This window comes from Mustelus asterias, unplaced genomic scaffold (genome assembly GCF_964213995.1).
Source record: "Mustelus asterias unplaced genomic scaffold, sMusAst1.hap1.1 HAP1_SCAFFOLD_448, whole genome shotgun sequence".
Lineage (NCBI taxonomy): Eukaryota > Metazoa > Chordata > Chondrichthyes > Carcharhiniformes > Triakidae > Mustelus > Mustelus asterias.
Genome location: NW_027590401.1, coordinates 275,999 through 294,914, shown reverse-complemented (window position 1 = coordinate 294,914; position 18,916 = coordinate 275,999). Strand labels below are relative to the sequence as shown.

The 18,916-nt window shown below is 47.3% G+C and overlaps 1 protein-coding gene across 1 annotated transcript in view; it reads left to right on the top strand.

The window, feature by feature from the left end:
* The window catches only part of LOC144486752 (uncharacterized), a gene marked incomplete at its 5' end in the record, with an annotated part of 241,995 nt that overhangs the window by 54,103 nt on the left and 168,976 nt on the right, over positions 1–18,916 (top strand). The window contains 3 exons of the mRNA XM_078204779.1: positions 477–615; positions 5,501–5,577; positions 5,671–5,835. Coding sequence (XP_078060905.1) covers positions 477–615; positions 5,501–5,577; positions 5,671–5,835 — 381 coding nt within the window. The remainder of the gene's footprint in view (positions 1–476; positions 616–5,500; positions 5,578–5,670; positions 5,836–18,916) is intronic.

The following is an 18,916-nucleotide window of genomic DNA, read 5'->3' as shown; positions in this document are numbered from 1 at the left end:
TCAAGGAGAGAGAAATGAGAATAGGCAGAGACTACTTCAGTTTTGCTGCTTTGTACAATTAACACGTTCTTTCAGAACAAACCATGTCACAAGTAGAGAACATTGTCACCAGCTGGATCTGATCATCACCAGATGTAACTGAGCATCATCTTATTACACACAGTGACGACAGTGTTGACTCTGCTCCAGGTCACTCCCTGGAAACGTTTTCAACCTGGGTGTGAAATTCAGTGGCGATTTCCAGGCTGAAAGAATAAATATTTTAAAATACAAAGTCTGATGTTTCACTGAGCTGGGAATTGCAGTGAAAACTGGTTTCAAAAAGGAGCAAAGTTTCCAGCTGACATTTCAAGGATTTGATATCAGAGAAATGGCTGAAATGGAGGATTTTAAATGTCTCCATGGAGACGAGCCAGTGTGTAACATTTCTGAAATTTTTTGTTAACAATAAACATCTTGCTGTTATTTAGCTGCAGTCTCCAAATCCTTCGACCCGTGTGTAAAACACAGAGTTCTGAACCAGCCATGGAGGAGCACAAACTGTGTGGGGAATCTGTGTTCTGATTCGGTTCAATGTGATCAGAGTCTTGTTCTTGGATGGTACAGATTCAAAAGGTAAGATCCAGGGGAAATCTCTGTTAAACCCGTCAATGAAACAGCAAAGAGACTGGGATCATCATTCAGAGCAAAGGGAATACTGGGAAAGGGAAGATGCGCATTCTACAGAGTGAAGCATGGGGAATATTGGGAGAGAGACACTGAGGTGTGACACAGGAAAGAACAAGGTATTGGAGCTGTTTGCAGGCTCCAAATCGGACAAATCTCCAGCTCCAGATGAATTGTGTCCCAAGCTGCTGTGGAAGGCGAGGAAGTAGATTGCAGGGGCTCAGACGACAGATAATGTGGTTCTGCTGTTTCAGAAGGGTTGTAGACATAAGACATCATAAACGACAGACCAGTGAGTTTCACATCAGTGGTAGGTAATCCATTGGAGGAAATTCTGAAGGACAGCATCTATTTCCACTTGGAGAGGTTAGGTCAGCATGGCTTTATCGGAGGGAGGTCATGCCTAACAAATTTCATTGATTTTTTTTAGGAGGTGACCAGTTTTGTGGAGTCAGAGTCATAGAAGTTTACAGCATGGAAACAGGCCCTTTGGCCCAACTTAACCATGCTGCCCTTTTTATAGAAATCATAGAAATCATAGAAACCCTACAGTGCAGAAGGAGGCCATTCGGCCCATCGAGTCTGCACCGACCACAATCCCACCCAGGCCCTATCCCCACATATTTACTTGCTAATCCCTCTAACCTACGCATCTCAGGACTCTAAGGGGCAATTTTGAACCTGGCCAATCAACCTAACCCGCACATCTTTGGACTGTGGGAGGAAACCGGAGCACCCAGAGGAAACCCACGCAGACACGAGGAGAATGTGCAAACTCCACACAGACAGTGACCCGAGCCGGGAATCGAACCTGGGACCCTGGAGCTGTGAAGCAGCAGTGCTAACCACTGTGCTACCGTGCCGCCCAAATTTTTGTAACCCCTAAGCTAGTCCCACTTTCCCACGTTTGGCCCATATCCCTATAGACCCATCTTATACATGTAACTGTCTAAACGCTTTTTAAAAGACAAAATTGTACCCGCCTCTACTACTACCGCATCTGGCAGCTTGTTCTAGATACTGACCACCCTCTGTGTGAAAGAATTGCCCCTCTGGACACTTCTGTATCTCTACCCTCTCCCTTAAACCTATGCCCTCTAGTTTTAGACTCCCCTACCTTTGGGAAAAAATATTGACGTTCAAGCTGATCTATGCCCCTCATTATTTTATTGACTTCTATAAGATCACCCCTAAGCCTCCAACACTCCAGAGAATTACAGCACAGGAACAAGCCCTTCGGCCCTCCAAACCTGCACCAACCATGCTGAACTAAAACCCCCTACCCTTCTTATCCCTCCATTCCCATCCTATTCATGTATTTGTCAAGACGCCCCTTAAAAGTCACGACCATATCTGCTTCCACTACCTGCCCCGGCAGCGAGTTCCAGGCACGCACCACCCTCTGTGTTAAAAACATGCCTCATACATCTCCTTTAAACTTTGCCCCTCGCACCTTAAACCTATACTCCCCAAGTAAATGACTCTTCCACCCTGGGAAAAAGCTTCTGACTATCTACTCTATCCATGACCCTCATAACCTTGTAGACTTCTATCAGGTCGCCCCTCAACCTCTATCGTTCCAGTGAGTACAAACCAAGTTTCTCCAACCTCTCCTCATAGCTAATATGCTCCATACTAGGCAACATCCTGGTAACTCTTTTCTGTACACTGTACGCTCTCCATATAATTTAATATTATATTTTTCTAACAGAGTGACCAGAACTGTACACAGTATTCCAAGTGTGAAAGCCTTTGAAAAGGTCTCACATAGGAGTCTTATAAAGAAGGCAAATGAACATGGGATACAGAGTAACTTAATGAGGATTAAAAATTGGCTTAGTTGTTGTAGACAGAGGGTGATGACAGAAGGTTACTTTTGTGACTGGAAGCCAGCGTCTAGTCACGTACCACAGAGATCTGTGCTGGGTCTGATATTATTTGTCATTTATATTAATGGCACCAATGACTATGTTGAGGGGCTGGATGAGTAAGTTTTCAGATGACACAAAGATTGGTCGGGTGTTAATTATATATATGAATGTGTTGGGTCCAGGAAGATATAGATGGGATAGTCAAATGGGCAGATCAGGGGCAGATGGAATTTAACCCTGAAAAGTATGAGTTTGGAAGGAGTAATTTGACAAGGAAGTATTCAATGAATGGCATGACACTAAGAACTCTCTGAGGAAAAAAGGGACCTTGGCATGTTTGTACATAGATCACCGAAGGAAGAAGCACAATTAGTAGGGTGGTGAAAAAGTCATATGAAACACTTGCCTTTATTATTGGAGGCAGAGATTACAAAAGCAGGGAGGTTATGTTGGAGTTGTATCGGACTTTGGTGAGGCCACAGCTAGAGTCCTGTGTGCAGTTCTCGTCACCACATTATCCATCCACTAGGATGCTGCCTGGGATAGAACTGTTAAGTTATGAAGAGAGGTTGGAGAGGCTTGGGTTGTTCTCACTGGAGCAGAGAAGGCTGAGGGGCGAGCTGATCGAAGTGTACAAGATTCTGAGAGACATGAACAGAGTGAATAGGGAGAAGCTGTTCCCCTTAGTTGAAGGGTCAGTCACACGGGCCCAAGTTCAAGGTGAGAGGCAGGAAACTTAGGATGGATGTGAGGGAAAATGATTTTACCCAGAGGGTGGTGATGGTGTGGAATGTGCTGCCTTGGTGGGTGGTAGAGTCAGGTTGCCTCACATCCTTTCAAAAGTACCTGGATGAGCACTTGGTATGCCATAACATTCAAGGCTACGGGCCAAGAGGTGGTAACCAGAATTAGGTATGAAGGTCAGGGGATTCTCACGTATCAATGCAGACTTGACGGGCTGAAGGGCCTCTTCTGCACTGTTTCATTTTTCGATTCTGTGACTGAGAGGAAAGTGACTTGCTGGGATGGGTGGCAATATGTTTAAACATGTTAAAATTCAGGGTGCAGTACGAGGCCATTCGATCCATTGTATCCATACTGGTTGAAAAAGCAGAGTGCCACCTTCTAGCTCTGTGAGGTTCACACCACTCGGTGTGTGGAAATACTCCTCCTCAGCGCCCCCCACTCAATGTTCCCACAATTATTCTCAATCTTTGCTCCCTGGACATTGACCTCTCTGCAAATGAAAACCGATTCTTCCTAATCCACTCAATCCAGATACCTCCTGATGTTATATGTCAGAATGAAATCTCCCCTCCTGAATAAAATGTTCCAACATCTCATAGAATCCCACAGTGTGGAAGAAGGCCATTTGGCCCATCGAGTCTGCACCAACCACAGTCACACTAGGCCACATCCCCACAACCCCATGCACTTATATTGGCTATTGCCCCTGGAGGAAACTGGAGCACCCGGAGGAAACCCACGCAGACATGGGGAGAATGTGCAAACTCCACACAGACAGTGACCCAAGCCGGGAATCGAACCCGGGTCCCTGGCACTGTGAGGCAGCAGTGCTAACCACTGTGCCACCGTGCCGGCCATCCTCATCAATTGTCTCTACCAGACTCTTTTGGTGATGTGGTGACCAGAACTGTACACTGTACTCTATTTGTGCTCTAACAATTGTTTTATACAATTAGAGAAACACCTCCTTCCTCTTCTAATCGTGTCCTTGATCAATAAAGAAAAATCTCTACAGCATCATCTTGAGCACCTTATTTTCCTGTCGCGCTATCATCAGCAATCAATAGACATATACTCCAAGATCCCTCTGCTCCACCACTCACCTCAATATCCACCATTCATTGTGTGTTCTCCATCCAGTGTTTGTCCTCCCAAAACCCATTCCCTCACACTTCTCCACATTGAGTTCTATTGCTCACACATCTACCCACCTGACCAATCCATCGATATCTTCCTGCTGTTTACAGCTTTCTTCCTCACTATCAAGCGCATGAACGATTTTCATCTCTGCTGCAGACATCTTATTCATGTCCCCAACTTTTAATTCCATTTCATTGACACTACCACAAGAACACAAGGAACTCAGTACAGATCCCTCTGGAATTCCACTGGGAATAACCTTCCAATCTCAATAACCACACTACCCACAACCCTTTGCTTCTGACATTGAGACAATTGGCATCCAACTCTCCTTCCAATTTCCTGACGAGTGAGTCTTGTTTGACCTTGTCAAAGCTCTTGCTAAAACCCTTGTGGACTATATCATATATGTTACACTCATCAACTCTCCATGTTACTTTGCCAATCAATGTAATCAAGTTATTGAGACTTGACTTATTTGAACAAATCCATTCTGACTCAAATTTATTTAAACCTTCCCAAATGATGATTTCTATTATTTCACAGAATTATTTCCCATTATTTTCCCACCACAGACATGAGGCTGAATGCTCTGTAATTACTCCGGCTGTCTCTTAATCAATGTCATTACTTTTCCAGCTCCACATCTATAGGCACAGTTGATGGGTGAAGATGCTTTGTGTCTTTGTTACATCTTCCCTTGCTTTCCTCAGCAGCCTCCGGTATGAATTGTCTCTGCCTGGGGACATATCCACTTTCAAGGATGGTAAACATCTTCATATTTCCTCCCTCACTGAGCTAATCTCATTTAATATTTCACACACCTCTTCCTTAAAATAATGAAATAACAAAAATAAAATGCTGGAAATATACAGCAGGTCAGCCAGCATCTCTGGAAATAAACAGAGTTAATGTTTGGTGTTGTGATAACTCCTCTGCTCTGAAGATGGTTCGTCACAAAGGGTAACGTTATTCTGTTTCTCGCCGCAGAGGCTGCCTGACCAGCTGAGTATTTGCAGCCTCTTTTTATTTGGATTGCATCAGTACAGCGATGAACTGTGTGATTGTCCTTTCAGTCCTGGTAGTTCGACCATTCCTGAGACTGTTGTTCCAGTAAGACGTTGCTCCACACACGCCACAGGCTGGTTAAGAGGTAATTTCAGACTCTGTTACATCAGATTGACATTGACTGTCCAACACAATTCACACTGGAGACACTTTTCAATCTTTCTATTCCTCATTTCAGGATCTCATCCCAGTCTGCGTGAAGGGATAGTAAAGAGGACAGTTTGTTTTCACTGGAGTGGAAACACCTGTCGCTGGCACCAAGAAATAAAGATCAAACGCTGCTCCAATTTCTTTGTTTATGAGTTGAAGAAGCCACGTGTCTGTTCCCTCGCTTACTGCACAGGTACATTGGTGTTTGGAAATGATGTAAAGAGAAAACTCTGGGATGTACCAGCTCAGCAGCTCAACTGACAAAGTTACACGAGAGCCTCTGTTTCGTAAGGGACTGACACTCAAAGTATAATTTTTAGCAAAGGGAAATGATTCAGACACTCTGATAGCCCGTTTGTCGCCCTTCACTCACTCACTAACCTTCCTGCACAAGGAGGGAAATTAAAATAATTAATTCTCAAGGAGTTGTGGAATAGACACTTTGAGAATGAAGATGTGATTGGGCATAGTCAACATGGATTAATCAATGGTGAATCACGTTTGACAAACATGTTGGAGGTTTGTGAGGATATTCCTAACATAATTGAGAAAAGTGGATGCAGTGTTCCTGGAGTTTCAGAAGGCTTTTAATCAGGTCAGCAATGGAAAGTTGGTCAACACAAATAAAGCGTTGGGATAGGAGGTAATATACTGGCATCGATTAAAGATTGGTTAACAGGCAGAAAGCAGAGTGGCAATAAACAGCTCATTCTGGCGTTAGCAGCCTCTGACCAGAGGGGACCACAAGGGGTGGGAAAAGGAATTGTAGTCCGGAAGTCAGTGTTGAGGGTAGTGAGGTATTGGAGAAGGTATCAAGGTCAAGGGTGGGTACCAGTAGACAGGGAGGTGGGTTGAAGTGTGTCTACTGCAATGCAAGGAGCATCCGAAACAAGGTAGATGAACTTGGGACGTGGATTGGTACTTGGGACTACGTCGTTGTGGCCATTACGGAGACATGGGTAGAACAAGGACAGGAATGGTTGCTGGACGTTCCGGGGTACAGATGTTTCAGTAACTATAGGGAAGCTGGTAAAAGAGGTGGAGGAGAAGCATTGTTAATCAGGGATAGTTTAACGGCTGCGGAAAGGCACTTCGAGGGGAATCTGCCTACTGAGGTAATATGGGCTGAAGTTAGAAATAGGAAAGGAGCGGTCACGTTGTTAGGAGTTTACTATAGGTCCCCAAATAGTAATAGAGATGTGGAGGAAGAAATTGCTAAGCAGATTATGGATATGTGTGGGGGTCACAGGGTAGTTGTCATGGGGGACTTTAACTTTCCAAATATTGATTGGAACCTTTGTCGGTCGAATAGTTCGGATGGGGCAGTTTTTGTGCAGTGTGTGTGTGGTGAACCATAGATGGTTACCACTATGGGTACTTGTACATATGTTACTCTTGTTACTGTTGGGGTTAGGGTTGGGGTGTTCCACCTGTTAGCATTGTTCTGTGGTACACTCCGTTTGGCTCCGCCTTCTTATAGGAGTATAAAGGTCACTGCTACTTCCTAGTGGCCCTTAGTCTGGGATAGTATTGTTAAGCAGTATGCTCTTTTCTTGTTGCGAATAAAAGCCTTTATTCCCGGGTATGACCTAGCCTCCCGAGTGAATTAATCGCGCATCAGTGTGCAGGAGGGTTTCCTGACACAATATGTGGATAGGCCGACAAGAGGTGGGGCCACATTGGATTTGGTACTGGGAAATGAACCGGGCCAAGTGTTAGATTTGGTTGTGGGAGAGCACTTTGGAGATCGTATCAACAATTCGGTGTCTTTTGTTATTGCAATGGACAGGGGTAGGGCCGTACGGCAGGGCAAGGTTTATAATTGGGGGAGAGGTAATTATGATGCAATTAGGCAAGAATTAGGGGGCATAAGATGGGAACAGGAACTGTCAGGGAAAGGCACTAATGAAAAGTGGAACTTTTTCAAGGAACAAATACTGAGTGTCCTTGATAGGTATGTCTCTGTCAGGCAGGGAGGAAATGGCCGAGTGAGGGAACCATGGTTCACAAAAGAGGTGGAATGTCTTGTGAAAAGGAAGAGGGAAGCTTATGTAGGGATGAGGAAACAAGGTTCAGATGGCTCGATTGAAGGTTACAAGTTAGCAAGGAATGAGCTGAAAAAGGGGCTTAGGAGAGCTAGGAAGGGGCATGAGAAGTCCTTGGCGGGTCGGATCAAGGAAAACCCCAAGGCTTTTTACTCTTATGTGAGGAATAAAAGAATGACCAGGGTGAGGTTAGGGCCGGTCAAGGACAGTAGTGGGAACTTGTGTATGGAGTCAGTAGAGATAGGAGAGGTGATGAATGAATACTTTTCTTCAGGGTTCACCAAGGAGAGGGGCCATATTTTTGAGGAAGAGAAGGTGTGACAGGCTAATAGGCTGGAGGAAGTAGATGTTCAGAGGGAGGATGTACTAGCAGTTTTGAATAAACTGAAGCTCGATAAGTCCCCTGGGCCTGATGAAATATATCCTTGGATTCTTTGGGAGGCAAGGGATGAGATTGCAGAGCCTTTGGCTTTGATCTTTGGGTCCTCACTGTCCACGGGGATGGTGCCAGAGGACCGGAGAGTGGCGAATGTTGTTCCTCTGTTTAAGAAAAGATATAGAAATGACCCTGGTAATTATAGGCCGGTTAGTCTTACTTCGGTGGTTGGTAAGTTGATGGAAAAGGTCCTTCGGGATGGGATTTACGACCATTTAGAAAGATGCGGATTAATCCGGGATAGTCAGCACGGATTCGTGAAGGGCAAGTCGTGTCTCACAAATTTGATAGAATCTTTTGAGGAGGTAACTAAGTGTGTTGATGAAGGTAGGGCAGTTGATGTCATATACGTGGATTTTAGTAAGGCGTTTGATAAGGTCCCCCATGGTCGGCTTTGATGAAAGTAAGGAGGTGTGGGATAGAGAGAAAGTTGGCCAATTGGATAGGTAACTGGCTATCGTACTCCCCGAGTTGGAGATCTCTACTGCCTCCCGAAGATACACAAGGCAAACACACCCGGCTGTCCCATCGTATCGGGCAATGGGACTCTGTGCGAGAACCTCTCCGGCTATGTCGAGGGCATCCTGAAACCCATTGTACAAAGAACCCCCAGCTTTTGTCGCGACACTACGGACTTCCTACAGAAACTCAAAGCACATGGAGCAGTTGAACCAGGAGCACTCCTCGTTACAATGGATGTCTCGGCACTCTACACCAGCATCCCTCACGATGATGGCATTGCTGCAACAGCCTCAGTACTCAACGCCGACAACTGCCAGTTTCCAGATGCAATTTTACAACTCATCTGCTTCATTCTGGACCACAATGTCTTCACCTTCAACAACCAGTTCTTCATCCAGACACACGAAACAGCCACGGGGACCAAATTTGCACCTCAATATGCCAACTTCTTCATGCACAGGTTCGAACAAGACTTCTTCACCGCACAGGACCTTCAACCGATGCTATACACTAGATACATCGATGACATTTTCTTCCTTTGGAGTCATGGTGAGCAATCACTGAAACAACTATATGATGGCATCAACAAGCTCCATCCCACCATCAGACTCACCATGGACTACTCTCCGGAATTGGTTGCATTCTTGGACACACGCATCTCCATTAAGGACGGTCACCTCAGCACCTCACTGTACCGCAAGCCCACGGATAACCTCATGATGCTCCACTTCTCCAGCTTCCACCCTAAACACGTTCAAGAAGCCATCCCCTACGGACAAGCCCTCCGTATACACAGGATCTGCTTGGATGAGGCGGATCACAACAGACACCTCCAGAGGCTGAAAGATGCCGTCATAAGAACAGGATATGGCGTTCGACTCATCGATCGACAGTTCCGACGCGCCACAGCAAAAAACCGCACCGACCTCCTCAGAAGACAAACACGGGACCCGGTGGACAGAGTACCCTTCGTTGTCCAGTACTTCCCCGGAGCGGAGAAGCTACGGCATCTCCTCCAGAGCCTTCAACATGTCATTGATGAAGACGAACATCTCGCCAAGGCCATCCCCACACCCCCACTTCTTGCCTTCAAACAACCGCACAACCTCAAACAGACCATTGTCCGCAGCAAACTAACCAGCCTTCAGGAAAACAGTGACCACGACACCACACAACCCTGCCACAGCAACCTCTGCAAGACGTGCCGGATCATCGACATGGATGCCATCATCTCATGTGAGAACACCGTCTACCAGGTACACGGTACCTACTCTTGCAACTCGGCCAACGTTGTCTACCTGATACGCTGCAGGAAAGGATGTCCCGAGGCATGGTACATTGGGGAAACCATGCAGACGTTACGACAACGGATGAATGAACACCGCTCGACAATCACCAGGCAAGACTGTTCTCTTCCTGTGGGGGAGCACTTCAGCGGTCACGTGCATTCAGCCTCTGATCTTCGGGTAAGCGTTCTCCAAGGCGGCCTTCACGGCACACGACAGCGCAGAGTTGCTGAGCAGAAACTGATAGTCAAGTTCCGCACACATGAGGACGGCCGAAACGGGGATGTTGGGTTTCTGTCACACTATCAGCAACCCCCACAGCTTGCCTCCTGGACTTGCAGAATCTCACTGGCTGTCCTGTCTGGGGACAATACACGTCTCTTTTAACCTGTGCTTAATGCTCCCTCCACTCACATTGTCTGTATCTTTAAGACCTGGTTGGCTGTGGAGATTCGCATTCTAATCAGTATTCTGTAACTTGATTTTGTGTCTCTGTGCCCTGTTTGAGAGCAGATTTCCACTCCATCTGACGAAGGAGCAGCGCTCCGAAAGCTAATGGCATTTGCTACCAAATAAACCTGTTGGACTTTAACCTGGTGTTGTTAAAACTCTGACTGTGTTTACCCGAGTCCAACGCCTGCCTCTCCACATCAGACACTCCCAGGCCAGGTACAGCACAGGGCTAGATACAGAGTAAAGCTCCCTCTACACTGTCCCCATCAAACACTTGGGACACGGTGGACAGAGTACCCTTTGTCGTCCAGTACTTCCCCGGAGCGGAGAAGCTACGACATCTCCTCCGGAGCCTTCAACATGTCATTGATGAAGACGAACATCTCGCCAAGGCCATCCCCACACCCCCACTTCTTGCCTCCAAACAACCGCACAACCTCAAACAGACCATTGTCCGCAGCAAACTACCCAGCCTTCAGGAGAACAGTGACCACGGCACCACACAACCCTGCCACAGCAACCTCTGCAAGACGTGCCGGATCATCGACACAGATGCCATCATCCCACGTCAGAACACCATCTACCAGGTACACGGCACCTACTCTTGCAACTCGGCCAACGTTGTCTACCTGATTCGCTGCAGGATAGGATGTCCCGAGGCATGGTACATTGGGGAAACCATGCAGACGTTACGACAACGGATGAATGAACACCGCTCGACAATCACCAGGCAAGACTGTTCTCTTCCTGTTGGGGAGCACTTCAGCGGTCACGGGCATTCAGCCTCTGATCTCCGGGTAAGCCGTCTCCAAGGCGGCCTTCACGACACACGACAGCGCAGAGTCACTGAGCAGAGACTGATAGCCAGGTTCCGCACACATGAGGACGGCCTCAACCGGGATATTGGGTTCATGTCACACTATCTGTAACCCCCACAGCTTGCCTGGATGTGCAAAATCTCACTAACTGTCCTGTCTGGAGACAATACACATCTCTTTAACCTGTGCTTAATGCTCCCTCCACTCACATTGTCTGTACCTTTAAGACTTGATTAGCTGTAAAGACTCACATTCCAATCATTATTCATGTAAATTGAATTTGTGTCTTTGTGCCCTGTTTGTGATCAGAACTCCCACCCACCTGACGAAGGAACAGCCTGTTCCGAAAGCTAGTGGCTTTTGCTATCAAATAAACCTGTTGGACTTTAACCTGGTGTTGTTAGACTTCTTACCCCATCAAACACTCCCAGGACAGTTACATCACAGGGCTAGGTGCAGAGTAAAGCTCCCTCCACACTGTCCCTGTCAAACATGCCCAGGACAGGGTATACTACAGGTCCCCCAACAGCCCAAGGGAAGTGGAAGAACGGATATGTCAGGAGATACTGGATGGGTGCAGGAAAAATAGGGTTGTTGTAGTGGGAGACTTCAATTTCCCTGGTATAGACTGGAAATCGCTGAGAGCTGGGACTCTGAATGGGGAGGAATTTGTAAAATGCGTACAGGAGGGTTCTTTGGAACAATATGTAGATAGCCCGACGAGAGAGGGGGCTATACTGGACCTAGTACTGGGGAATGAGCCCGGTCAGGTCTTCAAAGTTTTGGTAGGGGAACATGTGGCAAATAGTGACCACAATTCTGTTAGCTTTAGGGTAGTGATAGAAAAGGATGAGTGGTGTCCCAAGGGTAATGTGTTGGATTGGGGGAAGGCTAACTTTAGTGGGATGAGGCAGAAATTGGCAGCTCTTGATTGGGAGAGGCTGTTTGAGGGTAAATCCACATCTGGCATGTGGGAGTCTTTTAAGGATCAGTTGTTAGGGCTGCAGGACAGGCATGTGCCTGTAAAAAGAAGGATAGGAAGGGTAGGATTCGAGAACCGTGGATAACCAGGGAAATTGAGGGACTGGTCAAAAAGAAAAGAGAGGCGTATGTTAGGTCCAGGCAGCTAAAAACGGAGGGAGCTCTGGAGGAGTACAAAGAAAGTAGGAAAGAACTCAAACGGGGAATTAGAAGGGCAAAAAGGGGTCACGAAATGTCCTTGGCAGACAGGATTAAGGAGAATCCCAAGGCATTTTATTCCTACGTTAGGAACAAAAGGGTTGTCAGGGAAAAAATCGGACCTCTCAGGGACAAAAGTGGGGAATTATGCTTGGAGCCCAAAGAAGTAGGGGAGATCCGAAATGAATACTTTGCGTCGGTATTCACAAAGGAGAGGGATGTGTTGACTGGGAGTGTCTCGGAGGGGAGTGTTGAACCGTTGGAGAAAATCTCCATTACAAGGGAGGAAGTGTTAGGTTTGTTAGAGAATATAAAGACTGACAAATCCCCAGGGCCTGATGGAATCTATCCAAGGCTGCTCAGGGAGACGAGAGATGAAATCGCTGGGCCTCTGACGCAAATCTTTGCTTGTCACTGGACGCAGGTGAGGTCCCAGAGGATTGGAGGATAGCTAATGTGGTCCCGTTATTTAAGAAGGGTAGGAAGGATAACCCAGGTAATTATAGGCTGGTGAGCTTGACGTCCGTGGAGGGGAAGTTGTTGGAGAAGATTCTTAGAGATAGGATGTAGAACATAGAACATAGAACAGTACAGCACAGAACAGGCCCTTCGGCCCACGTTGTTGTGCCGAGCTTTGTCTGAAACCCAGATCAAGCTATTTCCTCCCTATCATCCCGAAGTATGGGCGGCACGGTAGCACAGTGGTTAGCACTGCTGCTTCACAGCTCCAGGGTCCTGGGTTCGATTCCCAGCTCGGGTCACTGTCTGTGTGGAGTTTGCACATTCTCCTCATGTCTGCGTGGGTTTCCTCTGGGTGCTCCGGTTTCCTCCCACAGTCCAAAGATGTGCGGGTTGGGTTGATTGGCCAGGTTAAAAATTGCCCCTTCGAGTCCTGAGATGTGTAGGTTAGAGGGATTAGTGGGTAAATATGTGGGGGTAGGGCCTGGTTGGGATTGTGGTCGGTGCAGACTCGATGGGCCGAATGGCCTCCTTCTGCACTGTAGGGTTTCTATGATTCTATGAAGTACTCCATGTGCCTATCCAATAGCTTCTTAAATGTTCCTAAAGTTTCTGACTCCACTATCCCTGCAGGCAGTCCATTCCACACCCCAACCACTCTCTGAGTAAAAAACCTACCTCGGACATCCTTCCTATATCTCCCACCATGAACCCTATAGTTATGCCCCCGAGTTACCACTCCATTCACCCGACGAAATAGTCTATGAACGTTCACTCTATCTATCCCCCTCATCATCTTATAAACCTCTATCAAGTCTCCTCTCAACCTCCTCCGCTCCAAAGAGAAAAGCCCAAGTTCCCTCAACCTTTGGAGGGCCGAAGGGCCTGTTTCCTGTGCTGTACTGTTCTCAGTTCTTTCCTCATAAGACCCACCCTCCAAACCAGGCAGCATCCTGGTAAATCTCCTTTGCACTCTTTCCAGTGTCTCCACATCCTTCTTATAGTGAGGTGACCAGAACTGCACACAATATTCCAAATGTGGTCTCACCAAGGTCCTGTACAGTTGCAGCATAACCCCACGGCTCTTAAACTCAATCCCCCTGTTAATGAATGCCAACACACTATAGGCCTTCTTCACGGCTCTATCCACTTGAGTGGCAACCTTCAGAGATCTATGGATATGAACCCCAAGATCTCTCTGTTCCTCCACATTCTTCAGAACCCTACCTTTGACCCTGTAATCCACATTTAAATTTGTCCTACCAAAATGAATCACCTCGCATTTGTCAGGGTTAAACTCCATTTGCCATTTTTCAGCCCAGCTCTGCATCTTATCTATATCTCTTTGCAGCCTACAACAGCCCTCCACCTCATCCACTACTCCACCAATCTTGGTGTCATCAGCAAATTTACTGATCCACCCTTCAGCCCCCTCCTCCAAGTCATTTATAAAAATGACAAATAGCAGAGGACCAAGCACTGATCCCTGTGGCACTCCGCTGGTAACCGGTTTCCAGTCCGAAAATTTTCCATCCACCACCACCCTCTGTCTTCTGTTAGATCATAGAAATCATAGAAACCCTACAGTACAGAAAGAGGCCATTCGGCCCATCGAGTCTGCACCGACCACAATCCCACCCAGGTCCTACCCCCATATCCCTACATATTTACCCGCTAATCCCTCTAACCTATGCATCTCAGGACACTAAGGGCAATTTAATCATGGCCAATCAACCTAACCCGCACATCTTTGGAATGTGGGAGGAAACCGGAGCACCCGGAGGAAACCCACGCAAACATGAGGAGAATGTGCAAACTCCACACAGACAGTGACCTAAGCCGGGAATCGAACCCAGGTCCCTGGAGCTGTGAAGCAGCAGTGCTAACCACTGTGCTACCGTGCCGCCCATATGATGTGGAGATGCCGGCGTTGGACTATTTGCGACCAAATAAACCTGTTGGACTTTAACCTGGTGTTGTGAGACTTCTTACTTCTGTTAGATAGCCAGTTACCTATCCAATTGGCCAAACTTCCCTCTATCCCACACATCCTTACTTTCTTCATAAGCCGACCATGGGAGACTTTATCAAACGCCTTACTAAAATCCATGTATATGACATCAACTGCACTACCTTCATCTACATACTTAGTTACCTCCTCAAAAAATTCTATCAAATTTGTGAGGCAAGACTTGCCCTTCACAAATCCGTGCTGACTATCCCGGATTAAGCTGCATCTTTCTAAATGGTCGTAAATCCTATCCCTGAGGACCTTTTCCATCAACTTACCGACCACCGAAGTAAGACTAACCGGCCTATAATTACCAGGGTCATTTCTATTCCCTTTCTTAAACAGAGGAACCACATTCGCCAATCTCCAGTCCTCTGGCACCACCCCCGTGGACAGTGAGGACGCAAAGATCAATGCCAAAGGCTCTGCTATCTCATCCCTTGCCTCCCAAAGGTTCCTAGGATATATTTCATCAGGCCCAGGGGACTTATCAACTTTCAGTTTATTCAAAATTGCTAGTACATCTTCCCTCCGAACATCTACTTCCTCCAGCCTATCAGCCTGTGACACCCTCTCTTCCTCAAAAACATGGCCCTCTCCTTGGTGAACACTGAAGAAAAGTATTCATTCATCACCTCTCCTATCTCTTCTGACTCCATGCACAAATTCCCACTGCCGTCCTTGACCGGCCCCAACCTCACCCTGGTCATTCTTTTATTCCTCACATAAGAGTAAAAAGCCTTGGGGTTTTCCTTGATCCGACCCGCCAAGGACTTCTCATGCCCCCTCCTAGCTCTCCTAAGCCCCTTTTTCAGCTCATTTCTTGCTAACTTGTAACCCTCCATCGAGCCAACTGAACCTTGTTTTCTCAACCTTACACATGCTTCCTTCTTCCTCTTGACAAGACATTCCACCTCTTTTGTGAACCATGGTTCCCTCACTCGGCCATTTCCTCTCTGCCTGGCAGGGACATACCTATCAAGGACACGCAGTATTTGTTCCTTGAAAAAGTTCCACTTTTCATTAGTGCCTTTCCCTGACAATTTTTGTTCCCATCCTATGCTTCCTAATTCCTGCCTCATTGCATCATAATGACCTCTCCCCCAATTGTAAACTATGCCCTGCCACATGGCCCTCTCCCTCTCCATTGCAATAACAAAAGACACCGAATTGTGGTCACTCCTGTCCTTGTTCTACCCATGTCTCCGTAATGGCCACAACATCGTAGTCCCAAGTGCCAATCCACGCCCCAAGTTCACCTACCTTATTTTGGATGCTCCTTGCATTGAAGTAGACACACTTCAACCCACCTTCTTGTCTGCTGGTACCCACCTTTGACCATGATACCCTTCCCAGTACCTCACTACACTCACTGACCTCCGGACTACAACTCCTTTTCCCATCCCCCTGACAAATTGGTTTAAACCCCCCCGAAGAGCTGTAGCAAATTTCCCTCCCAGGATATTGATGCCCTTCTGGTTCAGGTGTACCCCGTCCTGTTGGTACAGGTCCCACCTTCCCCAGAAAGTGTTCCAAAGTGCTCTCCCACAACCAAATCCAACACTTGGCCCGGTTCATTTCCCATTACCAAATCCAATGTGGCCCCACCTCTTGTCGGCTTATCCACATATTGTGTCAGGAACCCCTCCTGCACACACTGCACAAAAACTGCCCCATCCAAACTATTCGACCTATGAAGGCTCCAATCAATATTTGGAAAGTTAAAGTCCCCCATGACAACTACCCTGTGACCCCCACACCTATCCATAATCTGCTTAGCAATTTCTTGCTCCACATCTCTATTACTATTTGGGGGCCTATAGTAAACTCCTAACAACGTGACCGCTCCTTTCCTATTCCTAACCTCAGCCCATATTACCTCTGTAGGCAGATCCCCTTCGAAATGCCTTTCTGCAGCCGTTACACTCTCCTTGATTAACAGTGCCACTCCTCCACCTCTTTTACCAGCTACCCTACACTTACTGAAACACCTATACCCCGGAACCTCCAACAACCATTCCTGTCCTTGTTCTACCCATGTCTCCGTAATGGCCACAACATCGTAGTCCCAAGTGCCAATCCACGCCCCAAGTTCACCTACCTTATTTTGGATGCTCCTTGCATTGAAGTAGACACACTTCAACCCACCTTCTTGTCTGCTGGTACCCACCTTTGACCATGATACCCTTCCCAGTACCTCACTACACTCACTGACCTCCGGACTACAACTCCTTTTCCCATCCCCTTGACAAATTGGTTTAAACCCCCCCGAAGAGCTGTAGCAAATTTCCCTCCCAGGATATTGGTGCCCTTCTGGTTCAGGTGTACCCCGTCCTGTTGGTACAGGTCCCACCTTCCCCAGAAAGTGTTCCAATTATCCACATAGCTGAAACCCTCCCTCCTACACCATCCCTGCATCCATGTGTTTAACTGCACTCTCTCCCTGTTCCTCAACTCGCTATCCCGTTGGACCGGCAACATACCAGAGATGACAACCTGTTTTGTCCCGGCTCTCAGCTTCCACCCTAGCTCCCTGAATTCCTGTTTTAAATCCCCGTCCCCTCTCTTACCTATGTCTTTGGTGCCGGCGTGCACCACGACTTGTGACTGTTCCCCCTCCCCCTTTAGAATCCTGAAGACACGGTCGGAGATGTCACGGACCCTGGCATCCGGGAGGCAACATACCATCCGTGAGTCTCTCTTGTTGCCACAGAACCTCCTATCTATCCCTCTAACAAACGAGTCCCCAATAACTATAGCTCTACCGCTCTCTTAAATATATGCGCATTTAGAAAGGAATAAACTCATTCACGATAGTCAGCATGGTTTTGTGAGAGGGAGGTCATGCCTCACTAACCTGGTGGAGTTTTTTGAAGAAGTGACCAGAATGGTTGATGAGGGAAGGGCCGTGGATGTCGTCTATATGGACTTTAGTAAAGCGTTTGACAAAGTCCCTCATGGTAGGCTGGTGAAAAAGGTTGGATCTCATGGGATAAAGGGGGAGGTGGCTAGATGGGTGGAGAACTGGCTTGGTCACAGAAAGCAGAGGGTGGTAGTGGAAGGGTCTTTTTCCGGCTGGAGGCCTGTGACTAGTGGTGTTCCGCAGGGCTCTGTATTGGGACCTCTGCTGTTTGTGATTTATATAAACGATCTGGAAGAAGGTGTAACTGGGGTGATCAGTAAGTTTGCGGATGACACAAAATTGGCAGGACTTGCAGATAGTGAGGAGCATTGTCAGAAGCTACAGAAGGATATAGATAGGCTGGAAATTGGGCAAAGAAATGGCAGTTGGAGTTCAATCCTGATGAATGCGAAGTGATGCATTTTGGTAGAAATAATGTAGGGAGGAGCTATACGATAAATGGCAGAACCATAAAGGGTGTAGATACGCAGAGGGACCTGGGTGTGCAAGTCCACAGGTCCTTGAAGGTGACATCACAGGTGGAGAAGGTGGTGAAGAAGGCCTATGGCATGCTTGCCTTTATAGGACGGGGCATAGAGTATAAAAGTTGGGGTCTGATGTTGCAGATGTATAGAACGTTAGTTCGGCCGCATTTGGAATACTGCGTCCAGTTCTGGTCGCCACACTACCAGAAGGACGTGGAGGCTTTGGAGAGAGTACAGAGGAGGTTTACCAGGATGTTGCCTGGTATGGAGGGGCTTAGTTATGAGGAAAGCTTGGGTAAACTGGGGTTGTTCTCCCTGGAAAGACGGAGGATGAGGGGAGACTTAATAGAGGTGTATAAAATTATGAAAGGCATAGATAGGGTGAACGGTGGGAAGCTTTTCCCCAGGTCGGTGGTGACGTTCACGAGGGGTCATAGGTTCAAGGTGAAGGGGGGGAGGTTTAACACAGATATCAGACGGACATATTTTACACAGAGGGTGGTGGGGGCCTGGAATGCGCTGCCAGGCAAGGTGGTGGAGGCAGACACACTGGGAACGTTTAAGACTTATCTAGATAGCCATATGAACGGAGTGGGAATGGAGTGATACAAAAGAATGGTCTAGTTTGGACCAGGGAGCGGCACGGGCTTGGAGGGCCGAAGGGCCTGTTCCTGTGCTGTATTGTTCTTTGTTCTTTGACAGGTAAAGCACAGGGTTAGATACAGAGTAAAGCTCCCT